Genomic DNA, 25,024 nt, shown 5'->3' on the forward strand with positions numbered 1-25,024 from the left:
TGGACCACTCAGCAGCAGTCCAGTCCTTTTTGTCTTTAGCCCAGGCGAGACGCTTCTGACGCTGTGTCTTGTTCAGGAGTGGCTTGACACAAGGAATGCGACAGCTGAAACCCAGGTCTTGCATATGTCTGTGCGTGGTGGTTCTTGAAGCACTGACTCCAGCTGCAGTCCACTCTTTGTGAATCTCCCCCACATTTTTGAATGGGTTTTGTTTCACAATCCTCTCCAGGGTGCGGTTATCCCTATTGCTTGTACACTTTTTTCTACCACATCTTTTCCTTACCTTCGCCTCTCTATTAATGTGCTTGGACACAGAGCTCTGTGAACAGCCAGCCTCTTTAGCAATGACCTTTTGTGTCTCGCCCTCCTTGTGCAAGGTGTCAGTGGTCGTCTTTTGGACAGCTGTCCAGTCAGCAGTCTTCCCCATGATTGTGTAGCCTACAGAACTAGACTGAGAGACCATTTAAAGGCCTTTGCAGGTGTTTTGAGTTAATTATCTGATTAGAGTGTGGCACCAGGTGTCTTCAATATTGAACATTGTCACAATATTCTAATTGTGTGAGATACTGAATTTGGGGTTGTCATTAGTTGTCAGTTCTAATCACCAAAAGTAAAAGAAATAAACACTTGAAATATATCAGTCTGTGTTGAATGAATGTATACATTATACAAGTTTCACTTTTTGAATGGAATTACTGAAATAAATCAACTTTTTCGTGATATTCTAATTATATGACCAGCACCTGTATGTATGTGCACTGTATGTGTACTGGTTAGTACCAGTATATATGTAGCATATGTGCAAGTGAAGTATGTAATTCTGGCTTAAGCTGCTTCATTAAGCAGATCCCCGTTGATTCCTATTAGAGTTGCTCAGTGGCGCATTAACGAAACCAAACCTGGATGATCGGCATTACTACCTCCACATTGAGCGGCCCATAGAGCAGGCGCACTAGACCCGCGTCAACTAAAATAGTCTATAAACGTTGTTTTCCAAGCTGTTCGCTCCTTCTCCCATAATAAAGTCAGGTGAGGAGACATAGTATAAAGACTGACAAAGTCCTCATTGAAGTCGTACTGCGTGAATGCCTCCTGTGAGTTCTCGTAATAAATCCATGCTGTAAGTGCGTGAAAATCCAACACGTTGTATACGTGCTACGGGCTTTGCTTTAACCACATAACCACAAAACAGGGCACCACCCACAGATCTCACCGTACTTTGTCACCCTCCGGTGTTGCTGAGTCCTGTCGAAGTTTGTCGTCTGTTTTTATGCCAATGGGGTAAGCCTCTCCCCGCAACGGGTAGCGCCATTTTGATGCTAACAAGCCATCACCCGCCGTTAGCATTCCATTGATAAAGCTTTTCTGATTCTGATTGACTGCCATTCATTTTGATATCACTTTGACAACGATGCTGAAGTTGGCATCTGATTCGCAGCTTCCGATTCGGCAGTTAAGGGGAGTTTTAAGGGGAACTTAAAACTGTCCAATTCAGCAGGGAAATATAATTTACATTGCTAAGTCACTGATCCTCCGTTTTTTTTAACGTCTTACTGTATTGAATTAGTGTTAGTCATTAAGGTAAATTTAGAATTATGTCTACAACACACTTTTAGATTTATGAAAGCTTTATTGTCTTTATGAGAACACAATAAAGGGAGATTTCACCGTTTTTTTTCACATATAGACCACATTGGACCAGGTCCAGATCCAAAACCACAATACCTAGACTTGTCAAATCAGGACTAAATTATCCCAGAGAGTCTAAAGAGTCTTAAAAACCTAGTTTCAGATTTGTGAAAGCTTTATTCTATTTGTGAAAATGCAATAAAGGGAGATTTTACAGTTTTTTCACATACAGATCACATTAGACCAGGTCCAGATCCAAAACCACAATACCTAGACTTGTCAAATCAGGACTAAATTATCCCAGAGAGGGATTTCCGCGGAAAATATGCGGGGCTTGCATGATTTCATAATCCCCGCATTTTCGTTGCAAAAAAGTCACATAGGCTATATCTTAGCAGAAAGTTGAAAAATGTTGCGTTTACTTCACACAAGAGCAGCCATTTTCCCCTGTTGCCATGGGAACGTTATGAAGTGACTTAATTACGCGACGTGAACACCATCAGCTGCAAAACCCGCGACGAAGCCATGATGAAACCGCAGTTTTTGCAAGTTCCCGCAATTTTTGCAAGTTCCCGCAATTTCATCACATAAAATTGCATAAATATCCCGCATATTCTATCACATTTTTTAAGAAAACGTGTCGCACAATCAAGGCTTTTTGCCTGCAACAATCACAAAAAAACTCCGCATTTTTCTGGAAGGACTGGTTAAAGTTATTTTAACAATATCGGTTTCTGATGAAGGGCTTACGTTTAGTCTCATGATATTATTAACATGCAGTATTACTTCATGTTTCATCAAATACAAGGGAAAAGTAAGAAAAAAAGCATGCTGCCGCCTTGGTGGTCTGCAGGACATTAAGAATTATACAATCTTATTAGCCTACATGTTAAATCTGATTTAATCACTAATGCTACAGTATTCCTCACTAGTCATTAGTGAAGAAGAATGTAGCATTTGGTCTGTATGTTAGGGGAGTGATTCCTCAGTGCACTGGGTCAAATGAGGTTTTGACGGTTTGACTCTGCTGTCATCCATAGGTTGGGTAATCCGATGGTGAAAGATCAATATGACCAAAATCTGCCCTTCCCCTTGATGCCTACATCATCAGGTGTCAGGTGGCAGCAATAAGGCTAATAGGATGATTTGGCTCAGAGGTGCAGATGTGTATGCCAGTGTGATGAAACTCAAAAAATTTAGTTGTTTTGCTTTTCTTACATGTTAATGTTGATATACTGTACAATAAACTAGTCCATGTAATAACTAAACCTATGCTGGGTAAACAACTCAACATTTCTTTTTTAGGATTTCTCATTGTAAAGCAATACAGTATGCAAATGTAGGCCTATTAATTATCCATCATTTTAAAGCAATTTTCCCCCCTGAACAAGTAATGGGAGGAAAATTTGATGTATATTTCTGCTCGAAGCATTGACTAGACTTGCATTTGAGTCATCTTGAAAATCTAAATCAGGAATGAAATGCTTAAGATTACTTACTTCACTGAGCAATTTACTGAACTATGATTTCAGATTAATCTTTCTCGGTAAATCTGGTTAAATCTTTGGGGGACAAAATAATGATGTGAAGCTTAATTACTGAGATGAGAAGGATCAGTACAGCTCACACTTGAGCTCTTATCAAAAAATCCAACCAAATACTAAAATGTATAGAGTGCAACTTAGTTTAAATACAGTTCCTTCTCCAGACGGTATTACGCTGTCATGTTGTAGTTGTAAGGAATGATTGTTTTGGACAGAACCTGGCTAACTATTTCCCCCTGTTTGAAGTTGTTTTGCTAAGCCAAGCAAACCATCTGCTGGCCCTAGCTTCATGTTGAGCGCACAAGTAGTATTAATCTCCTCATTCAACTCTCAGCAAGAAAGCAAATAAGCCTATTTTCAAAATGCTGGACTGTTGCTTTAAGTGAACACAGATGTTTGCTGAATGCAGCCATAGAAGAAATAAATCCTTGAAGGATTATTTAATCATCAATGGTAAATCTTAAGATACATTCAGTATGTTTCTTTTACTTAATGTATGTGTTTCTTTTACTTTATACACATTGCAACACTTTGTTCTACAGTATTAGAAAAAAAAGAAGTTGTTGTAAGGGAGGAAGAGTTTGTGTGTGTGTTAACACGTCTGTCTGTCTGTGTGCGTGTCACTGCAGGTAAAAGCGAGACTCCCCCGGCCCGTAAAGTGATCCTAACACCATGAATAATGAAGCGTGCCGTGGCAAAGAGGATAAGTTCTCTGTGCAAGGCTCCTTTTTCAAAGGGCTTTCTCCCGTGGGTCACGTGACTGCTGAGGTGACAGTAATTTTTCATGAGTAGTGTGTGTTAGTCATATGGCCATAAACTGCCAAAGTTGGAAACGTCCAGGTAGCCACTGCACCCTCTGCATGTCCTGAGTGTGTAAACCTGCAGCCGCAAACACCTATGCTGCTCTGAACCCTACGATCCCAGGACCTCTCTGCAGCCAAGGGTCAAATTAATTGTCTTACACCATTACAAACTCAAGGCAGCACTTACGAAACTAAAGGCTAGGGAAGTGGATGAATAAAAGATGCCGTCGAAACAGAAAAAGTCCACAGCTTCAGAAGAAACCGAAGAGGTTGATGACGAAGTGGAGGAAACAGAGCCAAAGTTTAAGAAGAGGAGCAATGGTGTGACCCGTGCGGACACCACAAAAGGAGAGAAGAGTCATAAGAAACACAAGAGCACAGAGAGCTCTGAGAATCAGGAGGCCCCAGAGAAAGAGAAGAAGAAAAAAGAGAGTGTAAAAGTAAAAGAGAAAAAGAAGAAAAAGAAACCAGATGATGATGTTGAAGCTGTCACTGTGATTGAAAATGAAGCTGAGGAGGGTGAGCAGAACAATAATGACCCCACGACCAATTCCAAAAAGGAGAAATCAGAGAAGCTCGAAGAGAAAGTGACTGAGGGAGCGAAGGAGGAAAAGAAAAAGAAGAAGAAGTCCTCCACAGAGAATCCAGAAGGAGAGGAGGAAATGGGATCCAAGGATAAGAAGTCAAAAGATGGAAAGAAGAAAAAGAAGTCTCACAATAATGGTGGTGATGAGGAGCCATTGATTGAGGAGCAGGAAGAGGAGGAGGACTCAAAGAAAAAGAAAAAAAAGAAGGCAAAGAAGGGATCTGCGGACAGTGACGAAGATAAAAAGAAAAAGGGGAAAAAAATCAAAAATAAACAGGTGGACTTTGGCGTGATCTACCAGAATGAGCTGCTGAACTACCACACAGACTCGTCTGATGGATATGAGGATGAGTACTACAAAAAGAAAGGTAAGGATTGACATTGTAGAGCTGACAGAGAAGCCACACATGTTGTATTTCAGGTAAGTCTCAGTTACATGACGTATGTATTTTCCTTTTGGGAGTGTCCCAACTGGTCAAATGTTGAATACAGGTTTCCTCTAGTTCACGAGCAGGAGCACCCCAGGGAATCCCTCTGTGATTGTTCTTGGGCGAAAGCTCAGTTATGTTCTACATGATTGGAGCCAAACAGAAGCTCGGGGGCAGACAGGTGCTGGGTGCCGTCCCAGACTACGGGGCTGAGAGAACCACCGGGGCCAGAGGCAGGGACGGGAGCCAGAGGAGCTTTCATAAAGCGTATCAGAGGTTTTAAAATGGGGGAACCAGATCTCGCAGGAGGCTGCAAAATAGTTTTTTTTGTTTGGTTAGGGGAAAGGGGACCGCAGGGTGATTTATGAGCTAGATAAAAAAAATAAGATGCAACAACCTGAACAATGTAAATGTTGACAACTACTCTGTCGATGTAACAATATTTTATCGAACAGAATAACCATAGCTGGTAGATACGGTAAATTCTTTAATGTACTTAAACTACTTTAATGTAACCTTGCTTCTGAGCTACTCAGTTGTGTGGGAGATGAGTTACATTATCATCCAATCAAAACCATAAATTAGGTTATATCATCATTTGAAAAATCTGAGCTCAAATGTCTACTTGCTACCTTTTCCTGTTCTTTCAAACATTTTGCAGTTGAAAGACCCTGCAAAAGCCAGTCAGTTTAGACTACTCTGTTGCACTGTTATTGCTCTGCATGCTCAAATCATGACCATAAACAACTCTGTCTCCAAGAAATTATGTTATGTATTTATGCAATAGCAAACGTTTTTTTTGAGAGAAACATAATGCCACCTGAATTATGTTTTTTTTTAACAACATAATGTGGAATAAACGGATCTGCAAAGAAGCAAAATGTTCATACTCAACGTAGCTCATATGTTCACTGTGAACTTATTCTATGTTTTTCTGACAGTATCTGCAATACAACACAATATATCTACTCATAGCAAGTAAGGGATGATAGTCAGTCATAGAAAGATTGTGGTCTAATATTGAGGAGTCGACGGTGAGTTCAACATAAGACAGGAAGTATATGTATATATCTGGAATAACATTAAACCAAAACCACATTTCTTCCTTAATTCAACCAAAGTGCTTTTGTTGCCTAATCCCAACCACACACTGGACTCAGGATGCCAACCCCGGTCTCTGGAATTTAAGTTTTTTTCTTGGGAAACGTATTTGTTAAAACAAATTAGTAGAACCGGTATATATACGCAACTTCTAGAAGACAGAGTTTCCAAAAATGTGCATTTGGAAAGTACAGCACTGCGCTGTATTCAGAGGTGCTGTAATTGGGGAAATTGCCCATAAACGCAAAACATCTGAAACTCCCCCCTCCCCCCCCCCCCCATCGTTTTGGCAGTGAGAGTGCTGGCAATGTGACATTTCATTGTATTTTCCAGCATTTTCACTGTAAGGTAATTGCTACCATAAAGTAGCTGATTAAAGTTAATGTATCATTAAGTATCATTATTTAGCATCAGTAGCAGTGGTACATGCCTGTGTACACGTCTTTCATACCTCACTGGCTGACTCAGGTCTCTGACACTCAAGGAGTTTATCGAGGCACAGTTTTACCAGGCCACCGTCTATCTGATTTTATCAGGTGTCTCTCTTTCTCATTTAATCTGGCTTTAATAGCTCTGCTCACTGTTAATTAGGTATCCATGTCCTTATCGGAGCGACCAACTTACTCTTTATCAGGTCTCTGGCTCTCCTTTCCTCTTCTCCTGAATGTTTTTTAAGTTATCTGTCGGTCTTCTCTTTCTGCTTCTTCAGCATGTCTTCCTCATTCAATGTATCTTCTCCTTCCAGTGCCTCAGTTTTTCACCCTGGATATCAGTGAACACAGTTTACCACCCCTCAAAAACACAGTCTACCTCTGTTCAGACTGGACACAACTTTATCCTTCATCTGATTAGGTTTGACCCTTAGTCCCAGACAGTGTCCCATACCTTTCTGTCTATCTTACATAACCACAGGAGAGAAGAAGTTTACATTTGTGTGCAGTAATGCAGCAGGACTATAGACTATGGAATTACCACTGTATAGGCCGATCTATTAAGTCACAGGCAACAGCCAATTGCTGACTATTCTCCTACTGAAGATTTAATGATGCTACTGTAACTCAAACACAGGCTGTTTCACAAGTGTGACTTTCAAAATCCTCTCCAAATAATACAGATACTTTGTTTGTGTGTTTGGAATTAAAGGTAATCTGATGAGTCATCAGCTCATTGGATCCATGGTAACGAAAGTTAAATGAAAAAACACACAATGCGATTACACAGACCATAATGCATTTTTGTAAGTAAAGAATAGTCACAAGCAACAGTCTACTGTACATAGACACAGTGGTGCTCTGAGCTAAATGCTAACTTGGGCGCAGTAACCATTAGGATTGGGTGTCGTCAATGATTTTCCAAATTGATTAGATTCCGATTCACCAGGTCCTATCGATTGTATTCCCGATTTTATTTTGTTTTCGATATCAATTAGGTTACGAATATTTCAGACTACTGAGTCTTTATCCTGTTTACCTTCCCATCAACTCAGTAGCTTGGCCAGAGGAAGACACACATTTGTGAAATGTGAGAGAGGCTTGGCTGGTATATCACACCAGACATGGATTCGCTGCAGATTCGCCGCATTGAATTCCCTGGCAACCGTGCATGGAAGGAAACATAATGCTCCCTAATGTTTATAGATTATTGGACACTGTCTGAGGATCTGACTTTGTGTCTTTGTCCTTTTATTCAACCTTCTACTTAAATAATTAAGTCCTTGTTAGATCTAATATAACTTATTCCCTATACATGCTCTCACTATTTCAGATTTGTGATCTTTATTGCAACATGAACCATGGGGCACATATTTTTGTTTTATCTCTCCTCTGTCTAATCTCCACTCTCCTCTCTCTTTCAGTGTATGAGGTGGTCACTGTTACTGGTGATGTAAAAGGAGCTGGGACAGATGCTAATGTGTTTGTCACCCTTTTTGGAGACTTTGGTATCACGCCCAAGATTCACCTGGCAAGCAAGTGAGTTTAAAAGGGTTTATGTTGATGTCATTGTGTTATAATATGAAAAATATGTAAGATCTAAATCAGGTCTCACTGACTTGCTCTAACTTGTTATTTCACTTATTATATCAGGTTGGATGTGTCACATAGAGTCAATTGGATGTCATTCTGTTTCAGTTCATATAATTAGTAAGCCTAGCTCGTTTAATACTTTTTAAATGTCACCTGTTAACTTTGAACCTTTTCTATTCCTTTCTGACCCTTCAGCACAGAAAAGAGGTATTTTCTAATTAGCCTTTTGAAGGATGGTTATGATTCTGTCCTTGTGTTGAGTTGTATTGTGTATATAACACTGTATGGGGGAGCATTCCTGCTCAGCATTAATCTGATGCCTGCAGAGCCCATGAATCAAAACAAAATCAGTTTGCACACCAAGGATCTCTTTGACCCGGTTGTCAAAACTGTAACAAGCTGAAACTTAAAAATCCTCAGCAGCACACTGATCAAGGTTTGGTTGTGGTGCAGGAATCCCTCCCCTATACAGTTTAAAATGTCGGACACAGAATATCTGGAGTAAGGAGGAACTATGTGACATGGCCGGTCTTCTTTTTCATTCAGAGGCAAATGAAAGAAGACCACGATGTCATTTCTGTGGATGATCAAATGACTCTCAGGGGACCTTATCAGCAGTTGGCTCCCTTTATCTCTGCACACATTGATTGATAGGGTTACCTGTGCAGTATATAGGATGTACCAACGTATTGTAAGCCACACTGGACCATGTCACCCACACCTGGTGGTGGTCTCATTCATCCACTTTAGACAATATCAACATGCCATGTATTCAGTATCTCCATGCTGTGTGGCCATATTGTTGCTCAGCAGGTGAAATAGCATACAGTACATGGATGTTGATGAGTCACTTGATGAGTCATATAATAAACCTATTGCAAAGTAAGGAGTTTCACCTTACTCCGATATATATTAGGTCCTGCCTGTATTGTGTAATGATCAATAACAACTTTATAACATGATACAGGTAAGGGAGTTTTTTTTTTTTATGTCTCCAAGCATATTTGCCCTGATTGAACAATCGCAGCAGATTAAAAATGCAACTCTTTGGAAATTCATTGTAATTACAACAAATTCAAATTGCATGAATTCCAAAGTTTGCATTGGCTTTGCTTTTTCACTTAATCGATGTCTCCCCATCATTGTCTTACAGGTGATTTTACATGGAAACAGAGAACGAGGGCATGTATTTATGTGTGCTGGACAGTATTTCATTCTTGGCAGTTTTTTGACAGTATATGACACCGTGCACTTTAATTATTCGAGCACTGGCATTGTCTGTGGGTTGAATATCACAGGGAGATGAGCACAGATGGAGATGTGGGTCAGAGACAAAGGCAGGTATTCTCTGTTAATGGAAAAGAGGGTGTCTGATTCACCGTGGTTGGCAGAGGGGGTCCACTGTGCACACAGGCTGAGCTCGGCTCTGTGAGGGGTAGAAATACATGAGGAGGAGGGAGCGTTGAAGTGGCTGAGCCTCAGGAGAGTTTCAGATTATACAACTGCCATGAGTCCACTAGAGTTCCCTAAGCCGAATCAGTCAGGAGATGTAATTTACCGTTCTAGAGTTCAGTTCTGTCTGTTCGGACTGTTTCTTCAGCTCCTATAATCTTTGTCAATCAAATAGAGCATCTCTTCTCTGTCTCTCTCACACACACACACACACACACACACACACACACACACACACACACACACACACACACACACACACACACACACACACACACAGACACAAAACAAGTTATCTTTCTCCCAAATTTTGACATTTTTCATGTTTCCTCAATTAACAGAAGCCGAACTGCATTTGAGAAGAACAAGACGGATGTTTTCCGTATCAAAACACACAACGTGGGACCTCTGAAGAAGCTGAGGTACTGTACAGCAAATTCAATGTGACAGAAAACCACACAGCGCTCACTGTGCCTTGTGATAACTTATATATATATATATATATATATATATATATATATATATATATATATATATATATATATATATAATATATATATATATATATATATATATATATATATATCCTATAATGCCTACAATATCCTATAATGCCTCTTTCAGCTACGGGTCACTGACAATATCACTGTCTATGCTTCATAGTTAAGTATACCTCACACAGGATCACAGCAGCTTACAGAGAGGATCACACAGGAACATTTCTCACTTATTTTTCAGCTGTGCAGGTGGCCATCAAAGGATTTCATCCAGTGACAGAAGGTTAAGCCCCATCTGTTGGGAGTTAGTGTCTTACTCCAGAGGAGACTGAGTTACATCACAGCCGCCACACATGAACAGTGAAATGAGGCAGCAAGATACATTTATTCAAAGATTGCAAAAAGTAGAGATTCTGCACCATGGCTCAGAAATTCAGAACTATAGAAGTGTTTCTTTTTTTTCCCAGCATGTTTTACTTCTTTTTTTCTTTTCTTTTTTTTTTTTTTTTACAAAACAATCCAAACTAAGGTACACTTACCAGCATTTTTTTTTGTCTCTTTTACTACTGATACTGCTGATCTCGCATGTCGGATCCATCTCCATAGTAACTGATGAAACTCTATCCACTGATAAAGATTATGTGATATGGTGGAAAGCTCCTGAAAAGGCTAGTAAGTGAACCATGAGTTCTGATTGTATTGTCAAACTACTACTTCCAAAATTATGATCGCTTCTACAATATTGTTGTCGACATCGTCAGAGGAGTGTGAATCTATCCATTTACTCAAATTATATTTCAACAATAAAGTAGTAGCAGATATTATAAAATCAGTACAATTCAGACTACTAACCTAGAAACTGACCACTGGAGAGTGTTTCTACCCACGTTTACTCAAAATTAGCCACAGGTCCTAAAGTTTAAAGCAGCCTATCACAATTTATATGCTCATATGTCTACATTTACATTCTCCTGTTTGGCTGTTTTTTCTCTTTATTGTGTGAGTGCTGGCAGAAGCCCATTTTTGGCATCTACACAACTACACAACTACTCCCAAACAATTTGTACAACAAAAATCTAATGAATATTAAATCTGGTTGTAATCCAACTCAGGAACCTTAGTGTGTGAATCGTCCTGTTTCTCTCTACTGTCTGTTATTAACAGTAGAGAGTGCTTTAAAAGTTGTTAAATCAATATATGTCAAAACAAGTTGCTTGCAGCTGTATTTCATCGTCCCCCATCTTCTCCATTGTTTGGTATTTACCACTGCAGAAATTCAAACAACCTAAAATAAATGAAAAAAAAATGTAAATGCATTGGTGCATGTGATATGGAAAACTCATTTGTGATTACCTGCAGGGTGAATTCATGTCACACTATGACGGTTGACTCCCCAGGATTGAGCACGACAACACGGGGATGAACGCCAGCTGGTTCTTGGACAGGGTGTTGGTGACCGACATGAACCGGCCCCATCTGCGCTTCTATTTCGCCTGCAACAACTGGCTGAGTCGGGAAGAGGCTGACAACCTGTTTGTCAGGGACCTGCTGGGAAGCATGAACCCCATGGACGTCCCGAAATGTAGGTCACTCTGGGACAAACGCATAACACAAAGCCGACACAAAGGTTCACTAAGGTTAAAATGAAATAACAGTTGATTAAAATTCCAAATACCTCCACCAGATTGCAGAAAAACCACTTGGTTTGAAATGTCACTAGAGGGACTACAGTTATAACAATATGCATAAGCCTCGACAGTTCACAACTAATAAGAACAAGAGCTCTAATACTTATGCTAATGTTACTATCTCCTTAAAACCAATTTGACACTGATGTTAGATATTCCAAATTCCAAATGTATAGCCATGGCAAATGAACAGGAAAAAAAGCATTTTAGAAACTTGACAGTGTTAGTACCATGTGTCTGGACAGTTGTACACAAAGGTGCCTGATAGCCTACAGATCTTCCTGCAGTTTCATTTTGAAATTGAATGCCATCAGAGTATAATCTTCAGGTAAAACCCATGTATCCTCTGTTGCAATGTGATCCAACATTTCAGTACCTGCAGTCAGTCAAGCAGAACATTGTGAAGCCAAGGATCAGGTTAAGATGAGAGGACACTGTGCTGTGAGGGAGTGGTCTCTCTCACACACACACACACACACACACACACACACACACACACACACACACACACACACACACACACACACACACACACACACACACACACACACTGTTATGAATATTTAACTCGGAAACCATCCTAGGCTGGATTAGCAAGGCACCTGTCTAATGACAATAGAAAAGTCCAACTAATTATGATTGAATAGTGCTACTAGGTAGACAATTGGTTTTGAAAGATCAACATTTACTACACTGTTAGTCTTTCTTGGGCATTGGTTATATAAATCACTTGATTTCCTAATTTATGTTTTGCAGTAAATAAATACATAGTAAGTGTGTTCACTGCTGACATGAAGGGAAGTGGAACTGATGCTGATGTCTTCCTAAACATCTTTGGAGAGAATGGTGACACAGGTAGCTACTGATTTTTTTCATCCGTTATTCTGTGGATACTTTTTATATTAATTTATCAACCACATAGTCTATACAATGTTGGAAAATATATTAAATAACTTAAATAAAATTTTAATTTCCCAGAGCCCAAGGAGACATCTTTAATTGGTTTATTTTGTCTTATTTAAAGACCAAAACATATTACATCTACAATGATGTACACAGAGAAAAGTGGTAAATTCACATTTGTGAAGCTATAACCAGCACATTTGGCATTTTATAACCAGCACATTTGGCATTTTTGCTTGATAAATTACTTAAGCAATGAATTGAATATCAAAATAGTAGTCGATTTAGTTTCTGTTCTGGTTCTGTCCTGATCAAGTAATCGCTAGACACAGGTGACTCTTATTTACCTCCAACAATAGTCATGACAAATACTGTTTAATTGTTACTGTGTATTTATTGTTACTGTAATAATGTAGCTGTATATGATTTCAATGTGTTTGACTCCTGCTCCAAAATGCTTTGTTTGTTATGAAAGGAGAGAGACGACTGGACAGTGACAAAGACAACTTTGAACGTGGGTCAGAGGACAAGTTTACGATCGAGGCGCCAAACCTGGGAAAGCTGAGGAAAATCACCATTGGCCACAACAACAGAGGATCATCAGCTGGATGGTTTCTAGATAAGGCATGTCAAATGCATCATTTCTTTCACAGACGTGCACACATGCATAAAAACACTCATGATGGTGCATTATGTGTCTTCCCAGGTAGTGATTGATGACATGGGGAATAAAGAGTTGTATGAGTTCCCAGTTAATCGCTGGTTTGCCATGGATGAATGCGATGGCAAAATACAGAGAGATGTGTTGGTTGGATCCGTGCAACCAATGGGTGAGAACAACACGAGCCACTATTTCACTGCAGAAAATTTCAATGTAATAAACAAAAATGTACTCTTTTAGGGAATTACAATGTTGACCAAACAACTACACAATTCAAAACAAACACCAAGGATATATATGCTGATTTCTAAGAATATATTGTCACAGTCTATTATCACATCTCATTCCATTATAAATCATGGATACAAATATTTTTTTTGTGTATTTTCCTGCATCTACTTAGCAATCGTATACAATGTACAAGTGATGACTGGAGATGTGAGGGGTGCGGGCACCAACTCCAAGATCCACATGGTCATGCACGGCTCCAAGGGCTTAAAGAACAGCGGCAAAGTCTTCCTGGAGGGTGGTGCTTTCGAGCGTGGTCTCATTGACATTTTCAACGTGCAGATTTGTGAACTGATCAGCCCGCTCAGCAGGGTCACCATCGGGCACGACAACGGGGCCGTTGGTGCTGGATGGTACTGTGAAAAGGTACTACACCTCTGTTTATGCTAACAAAGTGATTCTCAAAGCGTCGTTCACTCATCAAGCATCCGTTTCCCTTCTAGGTGGTAATATATTGTCCGTTCACGGGCATTGAGCAGACATTTCCGTGCGGGAAGTGGCTGGACGAGGACGAGGGGGACGGACTGATTGAGAGGGAGCTGTACGAGATGGTCTCTCTCAGGCAGAAAAAACAGAAGAGTGGGTGGCTTTATTAAACTCATATATCTCAAATCACTCATATTCTCTTTACCAAAAAGAATTAAAGTTGCATTTAGTCGACTTATAGCTATCTACAGTATATATGTTGGCTTCTAATTAAACTAGACTAGCCTACTTTACTATCAAATCTACTCTTCTTTTACTCCAGAGTACCCATGGTCCCTGTGGATTTGGACATCGGATGTGAAGGGGGCAGGGACAGATGCCCAGGTGTTTCTGCAGATCTATGGAGAAAAGGGCAAGTCTGATGAGATCAAACTGGAAAACAACTCAGACAGTTTTGAACAGGGCCAGCTTGATAAATTCATGGTAAGCCTTTGCTCATCTGCTTAACTGGGCACATTACAGTGTCTTCCACTGTTAAGTTCTCACACTGATCTACACTAAGTTCCTAAGGAATCATATCTGTTGTCTGTATTATCACTGTAGATTGAAATGCCAGACATTGGAATGCTGCTGAAAGTGCGCATCTGGCATGAGAAGAGATCTCCATTCGCTGGCTGGCATTTAGCGAAGGTGAGACCCTCTTGCTCTTTGTGTCTGATCTGTAAGCTGTTCAGTCTGTTGTAGCGTGTCCCCTCTTAGCACTAAGTTAGACACTGAATTAGAGTTTAATCTTGCACCTGATCTCAGTAATAGAGAAAAGCTTATGTGTAAATAAGGCTGCAGTCAAATGTTTCGCATGAAAGAAATCTAACTGTTTCTCAGTTATAAGCTTTCAGAAAAACCTTGGCAATCAATTTCGGTTTGCCGAGTATACGGTACTAGGAAGTAACTTATTTGATCTCACTTTAATTTGGAAAATGTGTGTTAATGTCACTGCTTCAGTTTTCATTGTCTGAAGGTTAGATCATGAACCAGAGATGAGGATGTGTATGATGACACATGAGGCTGTGACTTTCTGCAGGTCACTTTGCTCAAAACCCTGACGATGGAGAAATATTCTTTTGAATGCGGCCGTTGGCTGGACATCAATGAAGACGACAATGAGATCGTCAGAGAGCTTCCAGCTATCGGAGCGCTCATCAAGGAGCAGCTGCCTTGTAAGAAACACTGAGGACACACACATATAAATGTGCTCGGTTGATCTTAAACACAAACAAGCTGTTTGATAGAGAGTCAGTGCATATTTTCAAACTCTATGTCTGAATGTACGTGCTTTATGTAATATAATGTGAGTGTCCTTTTTTTTTAAATGTTTTACAGTGATAAAGTATCGAGTCACCATCTGCACTGGCAACGTCAGTGGCAGTGGCACCGATGCCAGCGTCTTCCTCAATATTATCGGTGACCTGGGTGACACAGGGGAGCGACTCATGTTCATGAGCAAAAACAACGTCAACAAATTTGAAAAGGGCAATGTGAGTGCATCATTAATACACAAAAATAAATAAATATTGTCTGGGAAATGCACTGCCAACATTTTTAACCAGTTTTCTCTCTGTCTAACCTCAGCACGATGAGTTTCTCATTGAGTCCGTGTCCTTGGGCCGGGTGCACAGAGTGCGTGTTGGTCATGATGGCCGCGGTGGAGGCTGCGGTTGGTTCCTTGATAAGGTGATGGTCAGAGAAGAGGGCCAGCCAGAGAGTTTGGCCATTGAGTTCCCATGTTTCAGGCAAGGCAATATTACTTTACACATAACTTAAAGGAATAGTTTGATATTTTGGGATATACAGTTATATGCTTTCTTGCATATAACTGCATTCTTCTGCAGGGAGTTGTGGGAGAAGACCACCACTCTCATGTCTGTATTGTACATATGAAGCCAGGAGACAGTTAGCTTAGTTTGGCATAATGTCTGGAAGTAGGGGGAAACTGCTAGCCTTATTGTTTATCTTTACAATGTGTTTCTATGCCTAAAGCACTTGTGTATGAATTGTGCTATATAAATAAGCTTGCATTGCCTTTGCCTTACCTTACCTGGCTCCAAAAGTAAAACAAATGCACCTTCCAGCACATCTAAAGCTCACTAATTAACGTCTTATATCTTTTTTTTTGTTTTTATCCTTGAAACAGTATAAAGTGTAAAAATAGCAAATGGTAGTTTTGCAGGGAGTGCTTCCAGTCTTTATGCCCAGCTGCTGCCTGTAGCTTCTTATTTACGATACAGATATGAGAGTGGTTTTAATCTTGTTATCTAACTCATGGCAAGAAGGCACATAAGTGTCTGTTGAATTTTCTTCTTAGTTCACTAACCACTGTAACCCACCAAACAGCTGGACAAAATTGCCCTGAAAGCCTTACAAACCGGCCACGCTTACGTTCACTAGTTCTCCAGTGGTGTGTGTTTAAGTAGTTAAGCAGCTGATGGATGAGTTTGCTACTACAAATAGGCACTAAATGTCGTCAGCCAGCTCTTTCCTTCAGTAACTGGAGCTGAAACCGCAAGGCGGAGGTGCAGTGTTACATCTGGAAAGAGGCTCTTCCTGTCTGTCTGTTAAAAGGGAAAGGTTTGGTAGCTTCAATTGTAATACAACATAGAACAGTTGTTTGTGTTGCTTGTAGTGATTGTGTTCTGTTTGATCTTTTTTTTCAGATTGGTTTATTTTGATGCTAATGGTGATTTAATTTCCTCACAATGATCAATACTACTTTAGGCTACTTTTACTTTAGGGTCTTACCCTTTCTCCCCTATCCCTATTGTAAACTAAATATGTTTCTATGTTTATGAATTATTATTATAAGTTTAATGCTACATGATTCAATTTGTCTGGGTCTTTGTGTTTTTCTTCAGATGGTTGGACCGTAATGAAGATGATGGACAGATTGTCCGCGAGTTAGTCCCAGCTGGAGATGGCCTGCGTCTCTTTAGTGAGTGCATTAATAACATTTTAAACCAAGGATAGGTTAAGCAAACTAAAAAAGGACAACATATCTTATTAATGATTTTTAAAATTACTTTTAATTTCCATCGGTCCACCCTCCCAAGATGTCAGCTACCACTTCGCAATCAAGACAGGCAATGTAAATGGTGCCAGCTCGGACTCCAGGGTATTTGTCAAGCTGTATGGGGAGAAGGGTGATACTAACAAGACGATACTGGCAGTTTCCGACAACGACCTCAGGAACTACTACGAGACGGGACAAACTGACATCTTTACAATCGAAACCTTTGACATCGGAAAGGCAAGTTTGGACACAAACACACTTCATGGAGAACAAAGTTTATGGTTCAGACATTTATTTGTGTTTACTAATTCTATTATATCCTCTTATGTCCTCTGTGTTTACAGATCAACCGTCTCCTGATTGGTCACACTAATGAGGGCTTGCGGGCTGGCTGGTTTCTGGACAGTGTGCAGATCTCTGTGCCAGTTCATGGGTTGCAGTACATGTTCCCAAGCCACCGATGGCTCTGCAAAGACGAGGCTGACGGGAAAGTGGAGGTTGAGATCTATCCCAGTGAGATCTTGGACATCGAACAATGTAAATAACAGCAACATTAAAAGTACGCTGTAGTCAAAATTCATAATTTTAAGAACAGTAACATTAGTTCATGAACATTATGAGTTGAGGTGTATTGCTCTGCTCTACATAATCTTTCCTCCTGTCATAATACTGTGATGCCCCTTCTGTAACAGTGATCAACTATGAAGTAACAGTGGTCACAGGGGACGTGCGTGCAGGTGGCACCAATGCCAATGTCTTCTGTCAGATCTACGGAGATGAAGGAAAAACTGAAGTTCTCGCTCTCAAGAGTCGCTCCAACAATTTTGAACGTGGCACCACTGAGATCTTCAGGGTCTGTATAAAGCCTGTGCCGTGTTTTTTAAATATATATATAGGAGATTTAAGTTCCTGGTTTGACCACTGTTTGATACCTACAACCACGGTTCAAAATTAACTTTTTCGTCTACCAGCTAAACGGCTAGCGAATGTTCAAATTTTACCAGCCACTCAATAAACTAACATTGTTTTTTTTGGCTGGTGAGTGAAGCAAATCTACCAGACAATTACATATTTTCCCAGCATTTGGCTGGCGGATGGTGCTAATTTTTAACCCTGCCTACAACCCAGATTGAGGCTCAGGATGTCGGTAAGATCTACAAGATACGTATCTACCATGACGGGAAGGGTATCGGAGATGGCTGGTTCCTGGAGAAGGTGGACATAAAGCGGCTGACGAGTTCTATGGTGCTGGTTGAGGTGAAGAAGGAGGAAACCAAGAAAGACAAGAAGAAGGACAAGAAAAAGAAGAAGAAAGAAGAAGAGGAGGAGGTGGAGATGGTTGAGGAGCTGCAGGAAGTGGTGGAGGCATTTGCTTTCCCCTGTAACCGCTGGCTGGCCAGGGATGAGGAGGATGGGGAGATTGTGGTCGAGCTGCTGACTGAGGACAGTGAAGACCTGGAGGGTAAGTAGAGCATTCATGTAATGTGTTGACCCATTGCTATTTGCTTCCAAAGGCTAGGCTGTATGTTGTATTTGTGACATTTTGAATTGATGTTGAATTAGGCATGTAGGGAGCGGTCCGTTAATCAACACACATTCTGTACTTCTTAGCTTCACAGTTCATCCGTTTATTAAAGCAAAAAGCATAAATAAATCAATAAACTTCAAACAAAAGTATTCTATAGTTATGCAGATTCTGTGTTCATGTGGTTGAAAATTGTTTGCTCTCACCCGAACACCTGTTCACCACACCTCCAGATCACATCATCCTATCGGCTTTCACACATCAATTATCATAATAATAGCAATGATGAGCAGAATAACAAAATGTAAACAGACATTCCAATTCATTATCATCATAATACACAATGGAAAAATGCATGCTGTCTAAGCATAATTTGAAATTAAATAAAGCAAATCTGCAAAATGGCTCCAACAAGGCATATGTCATCAGGTGCAACGTTAAAATGTCACTCATGATCATGCACTTTCTAACTTTCTAACTGTGTCTAACTGTGTTTTTTCTCTTAGTGAACTCGTATGAGGTTCATGTGTTCACTGGGACAATGTGGGGGGCGGGGACTGATGCCAATGTTTACATAAACATCTATGGAGAGATTGGCGACACTGGGGAGCGACGGCTCAGGAAGGCAAACAACCTGAACAAATTTGAGAAAGGCCAGGTAAGATTTCTCTGTCTTCTGTCAGTTCTAGATGTGCCCTTTTTTTATGTGATAATCTGAGTGTTAATATGAACTTTTTTGTGCAAAAGAAATAATTGCCTGACATTTTGGGAAATGTTTGTTTGTTAAATATGAGGCTAGAGTCAGGAGACACTTTTGATCTGCTGTGTTCTGCATGGTCATGATTGTTATCATTGGTACTGTTTTCCTGGATAAGCCTCTATTGTCAAACAAATGGTGGAGCTAAGGAGCCATGCAGGTTAAATACAGACCAAATAAATAAGTAATATTATTAGTACTACTAAAGTATTAATAATTTATTAGTACTGCTAAACTGAGACCTGTGACTTTTCTTGACCCTTTGTCACTGGTTTGTTTGCGTGTGACCTAGGAAGACATTTTCAACATCACAGCGGTGGACTTAGGGATCCTGAAGAAGCTGAGGATCCGACATGACAACAGTCAGGCCAGTGCCGGCTGGTTTCTGGACAGAGTGGAAATTGTAGACAACAAAGATGACACCACGTAAGTTATGATGACGTTAGAAAGAAAGCAGAGGTCTATTACCACTTTAATTCAGATGTGTAACTGTAGCTTCACACAAATCCCTTGAATAATTCAACCAATTAATTACAAAAAAATGGTTAATCAATCATTTAATAGATGAGAAATTATAAACACATCGCTGAGTCATTCTAGACACCAAATCATTGCAACAGGTTTCACAAAACAGCATCATCCTACATGGCAGGAGAACGTTGCACATAAAATGTCTGTAGAGCTCCACCGTGTGGCGTGAAATGTTACTCTGAAATATTCTGGTGAAGTGTGGAGACTTGAATCTAAATAGAGATGGCCATTTTCTTTAAGTATTTCTGGACACGGACATTTGACAGTCCTAAACAGAGATTGTTGTGTTGATACTATGCAGACTGCACACTGCACAAAATACATATATATTATATATGGTGTTTTAGGTACTTTTTCCCTTGTAAACGCTGGCTGGCTACTGATGAAGATGATGGACAGCTTGCCAGGGAACTCGTTCCTGTGGACGAAGCCTTTATGAAGAGAGGGGATGATGATGATGAGGAAGACTCTGAAGCCACACTTGGTCTGGAACAGAAAGGTGAGATCAACATTATGGCTGCCCTCAAAAAGAGAGTGAAGAATCGAAGTGACCTCTGACGAAGACATTGAGCTTTTTTTTGTTATTACCTATGAATTATAACCACAATATTGCCTAATGTTTCATTTGTGGTTTGCTGTTTTCTTATTATTACAGCCATGTCAACAACATACACAGTGAGGATAAAAACTGGTGACAAAAAGTATGCAGGAACTGATGCTAATGTCTTTATGATCCTGTACGGCACCAAGGATGACACAGGTAATACTTCCAACTGTCATACAGAAATTATATCTGTAAAAAAAAATGTGATCTTGTATTTAAATGATTTAAATTACTCCATGATGTGCGCACATCTACAGGGATAATTAACCTGAAGGCTTCAAAGACTCATAGGAATAAGTTTGAGCGGGGTATGATCGACGAGTTTATTGTGGAAGCGGTGGACATTGGACCACTGAAGAAGCTGCGTGTTGGACACGACAACTGTGGTACAGTAGGATGGACTCCCTGCCTGTGCAGTGAATAATGCAACGTTTGTCTACGTGCGCGATGACAATAATTTGTGTTAATGTTTAAGGCAGAGGATCAGCAGGCTGGTTCCTTGACTGGGTGGAGATTGATGCCCCGTCTCTTGGACAGAAACTGCGCTTCCCCTGTGGCCGTTGGTTGGATAAAGGGGAGGATGACGGGGCCATCGTCAGGGACATTTTCCCAAATTCTCTTCAGACGGAACTTTACACACCATGTAAATCGTCATTGCATGACAGTCTACATCACTCTCACAAAAATGAAGATATTTGTCATTTGATGCACACCGTTGGTATTGTTTGAATGTGTTTTCATTTTGTAGTTGTTCCTTATGAAATTAAAATCTTCACGAGTGACGTGTTTGGAGCCGGCACAGATGCAGATGTCTTCATTGTACTGTACGGGCGAAACGCAGTGTGCACCCAGCAGAAGTCTCTGTGTGTCAACAAGAGGGAGAGGATAATGTACTTTGAGAGAGGAGCTGAGGACATGTTTATTGTTGAGGTACATGTAACATGTATAGCCATAAATAGATGAATAAGAAGAATAGGTGCATTCATTAAGCTTGATTGACCAGGGCAGTACAGCACAGCAAGGCCATCAGTGTCTTTAATGTAGTAAAACAATACTGAATATAGTGTTAATTTAGTAATGTTTTCTGCTCTCTTTGCAGCTTGAAGATGTGGGGGATTTAATTGAAAAGATCCGGATTGGCCATGACAACCGCGGGGTCAACCCAGGCTGGCATCTGGACAGAGTGGAGATCAGACGTCTGCTCAGGAAGGGAAAGGTACTGCCTACGAAGGACAGCTCCTTTTACTTAAGTTGCAGTACTGCAAAATAAAAATACTCTTAAGTAAAAGACCTACATTGAAAATGTAACTTGCATTAATGTATGTATTAGCAAAATGTCCTTAAAGTGTCAAAAGTGGCCATAGTGAGTGTCTATATATTATATTGTTGGATGATTATTACTGATGCAGTAATGTGTATGTAGTATTTTACGGTTGAAGTAGGTCAAGGTGGAGCTATTTTAACTACTTTATATACTGTTGGATACAGTCATATATAACAATGCATCATGTTTTATAAGATGATCATATGTTTTGTACGGAATAATCTGTTAATAAATGTAGGGAAGTAAAAAGTAAAATATTTGTAAATCCGCTTGCCTCTAGAAGTGGAGTAGAAGTATAAAGTAGCATTGAGTGCAAATGAAAGTACATTTGCCTCAAAAAAACACTGAAATTGATTTCAGTACTTGCACCTTTATGCTTAACAAACATCTCATATATTTGTTGCAGAGGATTTACATTTAGCAACATCTTACTACTCACATTTACTGGTAACACACAAACACTATTTCTGGTCAGCAGGTGGAGATGTTCTCCTCACAAACAGATGAGGGTAATCCAGCACCATGGTTTCATTTTTCATCCTACTTACTGAGCCGAGACTCAGACAAAGACAATAAACTGTGTTCAATGATTCTTCTCTGAGGCATTGTTTTAGCCCTGTGCCTACTTCTCTCTCTCTTTAGGGTTCAGAGACTATCATATTCCCATGTGAGCGCTGGCTCGCCAAGTCGGAGGATGATGGTGAAACAGTGAGAGAGCTGGTGCCCTCTGACATCATCACTGAGAAACTTTCACGAGACGGAAGCCTGAAAGTCACCGAAGTCGAGGTGGAAGATGCCCTGGAGAGTATGTCAACATATGCAGACAAACAATACATTTATACACACAAACATGCACAAATATGTGCAGGATTTGTTTTCCTGTCTTAGTTCTGTCTGGTCCCCACCTTTCTGAGCATTAGTTCAGAAAGACACTTTTCCCTTCAGGTCTTTCCTAATCCCTGAGTGAGTCTCTATTGTGACAGTGGCATCAAACAGCAATAGAAAATGGCTTACTTTTCACTCTATTTTCTGCCAATTGCACTGAAACCGTTTGTCTGTGATCATCGCCCCCACTACAGCTCACACATATAACGTGTCAGTGATGACAGGTGATGTGAATGGAGGTGGCACCGATGCCAACGTCTTTCTCACGATTTACGGGGACCTCGGGGACACCGGGGAGAGGAAACTCAGCAAGTCGGAGACAAACAGCAACAAGTTTGAACGGGGATCTGTAAGAAAGCATTTTGTGTATTATCTAATGAAGTGAGGATAGACAAATAAGCTTGACACAATGAGCAACTTTACAAAAGAAAACTGAATTACAGCAAATATTACAACAAAAGTACAAAACTGCATGATTCAACTTGTGTTAAAATTTCACCAATGGTCACGTTTTATCTTCCCAGGTGGATAAGTTCACTATTGAGGCCGTTGACCTCGGACAGATTTTCAAGATAAAAATGAGGCACGATAACAGTATGATGTGTTCGGACTGGTACTTGGACCAGGTGGAGGTAGTTGACGTGGATACGGAAGAGGTCTTTCTCTTTTTATGTGAACGTTGGCTGTCCAGGAAGAGGGAGGACCGACGCATTGAGAGAGTCTTCTATGTTAAGGTAGCATGAAAGACATCAGTGTGTGACAGTGTGTAGGAGCTAGAAATAGTAAAACACATTATTACACGACTTGGTTGAATCCGACTGCATTCTGCGGTCTGCGGTCTGCTAATTCTAAACAGACCGTTCAAGCTGATTCAAGACCTGCATCACCCTGTCGGGGTAATGACCGCCTTGCTCTACATTATCCTTTACATAGTAGACAGGAGAATCAAAGTTGTAAGGCACCTTTTTGGTCAGTTTACCCAAATTACAAAAAGACAGATTTTTTTCACTAACCCATCATGGTATCTACCTGACATGACATACTGTAATTTACGTGCTGTGAGGATTTGAGATAACGGTTTCTTAGGTTTTGGGTTTTCATTCTATTACAATGAAAGTGAAAGGAATTTTGTTCACAGCATTGAAAAATGACATTTGAACAAGCAAGCAGCAGAACGCCAGCAGCTATGTGTGGATGTGCTAAATTCTAATGTAAGAATGCTAAAATGCTCACAATAACATTAACATGCTGCCGTATAAATGAATGGTAATGAATACCATGACTAAGTTCATATATTCACAAGGCCCTATTAATCACACGTAGACTTCATGTTCCTATACTGTAGATCTTAGCATTTGTCTGTGTTGGTGTGTTTGTCTGTATCACTGTGTGTGTGTGTGTGTGTGTGTGTGTGTGTGTGTGTGTGTGTGTGTGTGTGTGTGTGTGTGTGTGTGTGTGTGTGTTGTGTTCTTTTAGGGTTATGAAGGAGTCAGAGAGAGCCTAAACAACAAAAAGAAGAACTCAGCCCCAACAGTAAAGAGTGTCGACAGTAACATGAACAAAAAGAGCAAAAAGAAGAAGGAGGAAGAAGAAATTGAGCTCCCGAGTAAGTAAATCTTCAGAACTGCATGCTGGATTTCTTTTTTGCTCTGTGAATGTTTGTCATTAATATTCTAACACAGACATCTTTATATAATCTCTTGCTGTCATGAATGAATAAGTGCTGTGCCCTTCCTGTGCAGTCATACCATACCACATCACCATCTGTACTGGACTGGAGCGGGATGCGAGCACCACCAGCAGGGCTTATGTGATCATTATCGGGGGCAATCACACCCAGACAGAGAGGCTGTGGCTGGACCTGCCGGACGAGAGGAAGGGCTTTGAGGCCGGCTCTCTGGAGAGCTTTCAGTCCCACGGTTCAGATGTGGGGGAGATTAAAAAGGTTGAGGTGAGGGAGGGGGGAAGCTTTTAGAATGTCAGTGATGATCATGCACTCTCATGCATCCACACGCACGCACACACATGAACATGCAGAAAAATACACCCACGTTGTGAGAAGTGATTGTTTCTCGTCCTCCCTGCAGCTCGGTCATGATGGGGCCACTCCGGAGAGCTGCTGGCTGGTTGATGAGCTGTCTGTTGCTGTGCCAACCAAAGGGGTCAAATATATCTTTGCATGCAAGTGCTGGTTGGCCAAAGATCGAGGAGATGGTTTGACTGCTAGAGTATTCAACGTGCTGGATGCAGAGGCCATTTCTATCTCCCAACAGGTATGTAAATGTGAGCAAGTTGACGCAAGCA

At 40.5% G+C, this 25,024-nt stretch overlaps 1 protein-coding gene across 2 annotated transcripts in view; it reads left to right on the forward strand.

Annotated features, from left to right (window-relative positions):
- Positions 1-4,197: 4,197 nt before the first annotated feature.
- The window catches only part of loxhd1a (lipoxygenase homology PLAT domains 1a), a 29,986-nt gene continuing 9,159 nt past the window's right edge, over positions 4,198-25,024 (forward strand). The window contains exons 1-33 of one of the 2 annotated variants that reach the window (XM_078271622.1): positions 4,198-4,930; positions 7,947-8,061; positions 9,909-9,989; positions 11,462-11,646; positions 12,509-12,607; positions 13,131-13,279; positions 13,362-13,485; positions 13,720-13,970; positions 14,048-14,183; positions 14,353-14,513; positions 14,634-14,720; positions 15,112-15,247; positions 15,411-15,565; positions 15,660-15,820; positions 16,940-17,016; positions 17,135-17,331; positions 17,439-17,631; positions 17,787-17,947; positions 18,223-18,556; positions 19,126-19,277; positions 19,669-19,802; positions 20,255-20,406; positions 20,563-20,667; positions 20,769-20,897; positions 20,987-21,154; positions 21,260-21,441; positions 21,611-21,727; positions 22,478-22,640; positions 22,915-23,069; positions 23,245-23,454; positions 24,197-24,326; positions 24,463-24,671; positions 24,808-24,993. In XM_078271622.1, the coding sequence (XP_078127748.1) occupies positions 4,198-4,930; positions 7,947-8,061; positions 9,909-9,989; positions 11,462-11,646; positions 12,509-12,607; positions 13,131-13,279; positions 13,362-13,485; positions 13,720-13,970; positions 14,048-14,183; positions 14,353-14,513; positions 14,634-14,720; positions 15,112-15,247; positions 15,411-15,565; positions 15,660-15,820; positions 16,940-17,016; positions 17,135-17,331; positions 17,439-17,631; positions 17,787-17,947; positions 18,223-18,556; positions 19,126-19,277; positions 19,669-19,802; positions 20,255-20,406; positions 20,563-20,667; positions 20,769-20,897; positions 20,987-21,154; positions 21,260-21,441; positions 21,611-21,727; positions 22,478-22,640; positions 22,915-23,069; positions 23,245-23,454; positions 24,197-24,326; positions 24,463-24,671; positions 24,808-24,993 (5,727 nt within the window). The remainder of the gene's footprint in view (positions 4,931-7,946; positions 8,062-9,908; positions 9,990-11,461; positions 11,647-12,508; positions 12,608-13,130; positions 13,280-13,361; positions 13,486-13,719; positions 13,971-14,047; positions 14,184-14,352; positions 14,514-14,633; positions 14,721-15,111; positions 15,248-15,410; positions 15,566-15,659; positions 15,821-16,939; positions 17,017-17,134; positions 17,332-17,438; positions 17,632-17,786; positions 17,948-18,222; positions 18,557-19,125; positions 19,278-19,668; positions 19,803-20,254; positions 20,407-20,562; positions 20,668-20,768; positions 20,898-20,986; positions 21,155-21,259; positions 21,442-21,610; positions 21,728-22,477; positions 22,641-22,914; positions 23,070-23,244; positions 23,455-24,196; positions 24,327-24,462; positions 24,672-24,807; positions 24,994-25,024) is intronic. The other variant, XM_078271623.1, reaches the window with a different exon arrangement.

Source organism: Sander vitreus, chromosome 16 (genome assembly GCF_031162955.1).
Source record: "Sander vitreus isolate 19-12246 chromosome 16, sanVit1, whole genome shotgun sequence".
NCBI classification, from domain to species: Eukaryota; Metazoa; Chordata; class Actinopteri; order Perciformes; family Percidae; genus Sander; species Sander vitreus.